The 6606-nt window shown below is 55.9% G+C and overlaps 1 protein-coding gene across 1 annotated transcript; it reads left to right on the top strand.

Moving 5' to 3' along the window:
* Nucleotides 1–961: 961 nt before the first annotated feature.
* On the top strand, nucleotides 962–4722 carry LOC126635951 (lysophospholipase D GDPD3-like; the record flags this gene model as incomplete). Its single annotated transcript, XM_050307622.1, has 4 exons — nucleotides 962–979; nucleotides 1336–1394; nucleotides 3459–3510; nucleotides 4587–4722. Coding segments are annotated over exons 1-4 (265 nt in total), but the record flags the coding sequence as incomplete, so codon positions are not given.
* Nucleotides 4723–6606: the final 1884 nt, after the last annotated feature.

Genomic DNA, 6606 nt, shown 5'->3' with positions numbered 1-6606 from the left:
GGGTTCAAAGGGGTGGGGAGGGGTTAAAGAGGTATGGGAGGGGCTAAAAGGGTGGGGAGGGGTCAAAAGGGGTGGGGAGGGGCTGGAGAAAAAATTTGGGGTAAAACCCTCCCCACCTCGAAAATCCGGGGTTTTTGAAGGTGAAAGGGGGTGGGGAGGGGCTAAAGGGGGTGGGGAGGGGTTAGAAATGGAGTGGGGAGGGGCTGAAAGGGGTGGGGAAGGGCTGAGAAAAAAGAGTAAACCCCTCCCCACCTCGAAAGGGGAGTTTGAAGGGTTAAAGAGGTGAGGGGCTAAATTGATGGGGAGGGGCTAAAAGTGGGGAGGGGCTAAAGGGGGAGGAGGGTTAAAGGGGTGGGGAGGGGCTGAAAGGGTGGGGAGGGGTTGAAGGGGTGGGGAGGGGCTGGGAGAAAAAATTGGGGGTAAAACCAAAAATTGGGGTTTTTAGGTGAAAGGGGTGGGGGAAGGGCTAAAGGGGTGGGGAGGGTTAGAAGGGGTGGGGAGGGCTAAAAGGGTGGGGAGGGCTGAAAGGGGTGGGGAGGGGTTCAAAGGAGGTGGGGAGGGGTTAAAGGAGTGGGGAGGGTCTGGGAGAAAAATTTGGAAGTTAAAAACCTCAAATTTTAGGTGGAAAGGTGGGGAGGGGTTAAAGGGTGGGGAGGGGTTAAAAGGGGTGGGGAGGGGTTAAAAGGGGGAGGGGTTAAAAGGGTGGGGAGGGGTTGAAAGGGGTGGGGAGGGGCTAAAAGGGGTGGGGAGGGCTAAAAGGTGGGGAGGGCTAAAGGGGAGTTAAGGGTGGGGAGGGGCTGGGAAAAATCTAAAAATCCTAAAAAAATCTCAAAATTTTAGGTGGAAAGGGTGGGGAGGGGTTAAAAGGGTGGGGAGGGGCTAAAAGGGGTGGGGAGGGGCTAAAAGTGTGGGGAGGGGCTAAAATGGAGGGGAGGGCTAAGATTGATGGGGAGGGGCTGAAATGGGGGAGGGGCCAAAAGTGAGGGAGGAGCTAAAATTGATGGGGAGGGGCTAAAAGGGGAGGGGAGGGTTAAAAGAGTGGTGGAGGGGCTAAAAGTGAGGAGGGGCTCAAAGGGGGAGGGGCTAAATTGATGGGGGAGGGGCTAAAAGGGGTGGGGAGGGCTAAAATTGATGGGAGAGGGGCTAAAATGAGTGGGGGAGGGGCTAAAATTGATGGGGAGGGGCTAAAATTGATGGGGAGGGGCTAAAATTGATGGGGAGGGGCTAAAATTGATGGGGAGGGCTAAAATTGGTGGGGAGGGGCCAAAAAGTGGGGAGGGGCTAAAAGAAGCCAAGAAGTGGGGAGGGAGTGGTCCTGACTCTGCCCTCCCCCAGGACCCACTTCCCCATCCCCCGCGGGTGGGCGGGCACCTGCTCAGCAAAGCCGTGCAGGCGTGAGTGGGGGAGGGCAGGGGTGGGGGAGGGATTTGGGGGAATTTGGGGAGATTTGAGGGGATTTGGGGGAATTTGAGGGGATTTGGGGGTGGGGAGGATTTGGGGGGATTTGGGGGATTTGAGGGGATTTGGGGGATTTGAGGGCGATTTGGGGGTGGGGAGGGGGGATTTGGGGAGTGGAGAGAGGGATTTGGGGAGTGGGGGAGGGGATTTGGGGGAGGGATTTGGGGATTTGGGGGATTTGAGGATTTGGGGGTGGGGGAGGGATTTGGGGATTTGAGGGTTTGGGGTGGGGGAGGGATTTGGGGGATTGGGGATTTGGGGTGGGGAGGGATTTGGGGGGGGGGATTGGGTTGGGGGATTTGGGGGGGGAGGGATTTGGGGGATGGGGAGGATTTGGGGGTGGGGGGGGGATTTGGGAGTTTGGGGATTTGAGGGGATTTGGGGGTGGGGAGGGATTTGGGGGTGGGAGGATTTGGGGATTTGGGGGATTTGAGGGGGATTTGGGGGGTGGGGAGGGGATTTAGAGGGGATGGTTGGGAGGGATTTGGGGATTTGAGGGGGATTTGGGGGTGGGGAGGGGATTTGGGGGCATTTTTGGGGTCATTTTGGGATCATTTTTGGGGTCATTTTTGGGGTACATTTTGGGGTCATTTTGGGGTCATTTTTGGGGTCATTTTGGGGTCACATTTGAGGTCATTTTGGGGTTAATTTTGTGGTAATTTTGGGGTCATTTTTGGGATCACTTTGGGGTCATTTTGGGCTCATTTTGGGGTCGTTTTTGAGGTCATTTTGGGGTCATTTTGGGGTCGTTTTTGGGGTCATTTTTGGACTCTTTAATCTCATTTTTGGGGTCATTTTTGGGGTCATTTTGGGGTCATTTTGGGGTCATTTTTGGGGTCATTTTGGGGTCATTTTGGGGTCAATTTTGGGGTAATTTTGGGGTCATTTTGGGGTCATTTTGGGGTCATTTTTGGGGTCATTTTGGGGTCATTTTGGGGTCATTTTGGGGTCATTTTGGGGTCATTTTGGGGTCATTTTGGAGGTAATTTTGGGGACATTTTGGGGTCATTTTGGGGTCATTTTTGGGGACATTTTGGGGTCATTTTTGGGGTCATTTTGGGGTCATTTTGGGGTCATTTTGGGGTCATTTTTGGGGTCACTTTGGGGTCATTTTGGGGTCATTTTGGGGTCATTTTTGGGGTCATTTTTGGGGTAATTTTGGGTAATTTTGGGATCATTTTGGGGTCATTTTGGGGTCATTTTGGGGTCATTTTGGGGTCATTTTGGGGTCATTTTGGGGTCATTTTGGGGTCATTTTGGGGTCATTTTGGGGGTAATTTGAGGTCATTTTGGGGTCATTTTTGGGGTCATTTTGGGATCATTTTGGGGTCATTTGTAGTCATTTTGGGGTAATTTTGGGATCATTTTTGGGGTCATTTTGGGTAATTTTGGGGTCATTTTGGGGTCAATTTTGGGGTACATTTTGGGATCATTTTTGGGATCATTTTTGGGATCATTTTGGGGTCATTTTGGGGCCATTTTGGGGTCATTTTTGGGGTCACTTTTGGGGTCATTTTTGGGGATATTTTGGGGCCATTTTGGGGCCATTTTGGGGTCATTTTGGGGACATTTTGGACATTTTGGGGACATTTTTGGGGACACTTTGGGGTCATTTTTGGGGACATTTTGGGGTCATTTTGGGGTCATTTTTGGGGTCATTTTTGAGGTAATTTTGGGGACATTTTGGGGTCATTTTGGGGTCATTTTTGGGGTCACTTTTGGGGTCATTTTGGGGTCATTTTTGGGGTCACTTTGGGGTCATTTTGGGGTCATTTGGGGTAATTTTGGGGTAAATTTGGGATCATTTTTGGGTCATTTTTGGGGTCATTTTTGGGGTCATTTTGGGGTCAATTTTGGGATCATTTTGAGGTCATTTTGGGGTCATTCTGGGGTCATTTTTGGGGTAATTTGGGCTCATTTTGGGGTCATTTTTGAGGTCATTTTTGGGGTCATTTTGGGGTCATTTTGGGGGTCTCTGACCCCGCCCCTCCCCCCCCCAGGATCGCCCTTCGCCGACCCCTCCTGAGGCACCTCCGGGAACGAGGGATCCAGGTCAGAGGGGAGGAGGGCTAAAGACCCCTCCCCACCCCACTGAGGGTCCTGGGGTGGGGAGGGGCTTGGGATCAATTTACAGGGTGGGGAGGGGCTTGGGATCCATTTACAGGGTGGGGGAGGGGCTTGGGATCCATTTACAGGGTGGGGAGGGCTTGAGTCTCATTTACAGGGTGGGGAGGCAGAAATGACCCTTTTATGGAGTGGGGGAGGGGCTTGGGTTCCATTCACAGGGTGGGGAGGGGCTTGGGATCCATTTACAGGGTGGGGAGGGGCTTGGGATCAATTTACAGGGTGGGGAGGGGCTTGGGATCCATTTACAGGGTGGGGAGGGGCTTGAGATCAATTTACAGGGTGGGGAGGGGCAGGAAGTGCCTTTTATGGAGTGGGGGAGGGGTTTGGGATCAATTTACAGGGTGGGGAGGGGCTTGAGATCAATTTACAGGGTGGGGAGGGGCTTGAGATAAATTTACAGGGTGGGGAGGGGCTTGAGATCGATTTACAGGGTGGGAGAGGGGCTTGGGATCAATTTACAGGGTGGGGAGGGCTTGAGATCAATTTACAGGGTGGGGAGGGGCTTGAACCCCTTTTGGGGTGGGGAGGGGCAGAAATTCCCTTTTTAAGACCCCAGAATTCACATTTTTGAGGATTTTTGGGGAGTTTTTTTCAGGACCCCTCCCTTTTATCCAATCAATCCTGACCCCTCCCCATCTTTTGACCCTCCCCACCCCAGAAATGCCTTTAAGGGTGGGGAGGGGCCAAAATCCCTTTTAAAGGTCCCAAAATCCCCTTTTTAGGGATTTTTGGGGATTTTTGGGGAGTTTTTCAGGACCCTCCCTTTTATCCAATCGACTCTCTTGACCCCCTCCCCCACCTTTTTGACCCCTCCCCACCCCGGGAGTGCCTCTTTAGAGGGTGGGGAGGGGCAGGAATGACCCTTTTAGGGGTGGGGAGGGGCCAAAATTCACATTTTTGAGGGATTTTGGGGGAATTTTTTTTCAGGACCCCTCCCTTTTTTCCCATCGACCTCTTGACCCCTCCCCCACCTTTGTGACCCCTCCCCCACCCTTTTCCAGACCTGCCTGTGGGTGCTGAACGAGGAGGGCGACTTTGCCGAGGCTTTCGGGGCCGGGGCCAGCGGGGTCGTCACCGATTACCCCTCCCTGCTCAGGGCCTACCTGGAGGCCCAGCCTGCCCCTCCCCACCCCCCGGGTCGGCACCACCCCCTCGGGCAGCCCCTCCCCCACCCTCAGTGAGAACCCCCAAAAATGAAGGGAAATTGAGCCCTCCCCACCTTCATTGAGACCCCCAATAATGAGGGGAAATTGGGCCCTCTCCCCCACCTCGTGGCCCCTCCCCCACCCTGTGACCCCTCCCCCACTCTGTGACCCCTCCCCCACTCTGTGGCCCCTCCCCCATTTCTGGCCCCTCCCCCCACTCTGTGGCCCCTCCCCCCACCCTGTGGTCCCTCCCCCCACCCTGTGGCCCCTCCCCCACTCTGTGGCCCCTCCCCAATCATTGACCCCTCCCCACCCCCTCGGGCAGCCCCTCCCCACCCAACCCCGTTTTACCCCCAAAAATGAGGGGAAATTGAGCCCCTCCCCCACCTTCATTGAGACCTCCCAAAATGAGGGCAAATTGGGCCCCTCCCCACCACGTGACCCCTCCCCACTCCTACCCCGGGTCGGGACCACCCCCTCGGGCGGCCCCTCCCCACCCAACCCCTTTTAGCCCCCAAAAGGATGGGGGAGGGGAGGTGAAAATGAAGGGGGAGTTTAGGGCCCTCCCCACCTCGTGGTTCCTCCCCCATTTCTGGCCCCTCCCCACTCTGTGACCCCTCCCCACCTCCCTCCCCGGGTCGGCACCACCCCCTCAGGCAGCCCCTCCCCACCCACCCCCCTTTTACCCCCAAAAATGAAGGGAAATTGAGCCCCTCCCCACTCTTTACCCCTCCCCCACCCTCAGTGAGACCCCAAAATGAGGGCAAATTGGCCCTCCCCACCTCGTGGCCCCTCCCCCACCCTGTGACCCTCCCCCATCATTGACCCCTCCCCCACTCTGTGACCCCTCCCCACCCTCAGTGAGACCCCCAAAAATGATGGAAAATTGGGCCCCTCCCCCACGCTGTGACCCTCCCCATCATTGATCCCCTCCCCCACCTCTTGACCCCTCCCCCACCCCCTCAGGCAGCCCCTCCCCACCCACCCCCTTTTACCCCCAAAAATGAGGGAAATTGAGCCACTCCCCCACCCTCATTGAGACCCCCAAAATGAGGGCAAATTGGGCCCTCCCCCCACCTCGTGGTCCCTCCCCCACTCTGTGACCCTCTCCCCATCCTGTGACCCCTCCCCCACTCTGTGGCCCCTTCCCCCACTTCAGGGATTCCAATTAAAAATTCCCAGTTGATGGGAAAAAATGGGTGGGGCCTTTTTTGGGGGGTGGGGGAGGGGCTTGATGTTGATTTGGGGTGGGGAGGGGCTTGGAGTGGATTTAGGGGGTGGGGAGGGGTTTAGATCTCATTTTTGGGGTGGGGAAGGGGCTTGATGTTGATTTGGGGGTGGGGAGGGGTCTGAAACCCCATTTTGGGGTGGGGAGGGGCTTGATGTTGATTTAGGGGTGGGGGAGGGGTTTGAGACCTCATTTTTGGTGGGGGAGGGGCCCCCAAACCCCAAATTGACCCCCAAGACCTTCCAGGACCCCAAAAAGACCCCCAGGACCCCCAAAAGACCCCCTGGACCCCCAAAAGACCCCCCAGGACCTTGTAGGACCCCAAAAAGACCCCCCAGAATCCCCAAAAAGACCCCCCAGAATCCCCACAGAGACCCCTCCAGGACCCCAAAACCCTTTGGGAACCCTTAAAGACCCCCCCAGGACCTCTTGGAGAACCCCCAGGACCCCCAAAACCTTTGAGGACCCCCAAAGACCCCCCAGAACCCCTCAAAGACCCCTCAAGACCCCTTGGAGACCCCCCAGGACCCCCCAAAACCCCTTCAGGACCCCCTGGGACCCCCTAAAACCCTTTGGGGACCCCCCAAAATCCCCCCACCCCAAGAAAGACACACCCCCCTCCCCAAGAACCTCTTTGGAGACCCCCAA

Source organism: Myiozetetes cayanensis, unplaced genomic scaffold, assembly GCF_022539395.1.
Source record: "Myiozetetes cayanensis isolate MyiCay16 unplaced genomic scaffold, myiCay2020 scf1215, whole genome shotgun sequence".
Lineage (NCBI taxonomy): Eukaryota > Metazoa > Chordata > Aves > Passeriformes > Tyrannidae > Myiozetetes > Myiozetetes cayanensis.
This window is presented reverse-complemented; position numbering and strand designations above follow the sequence as displayed.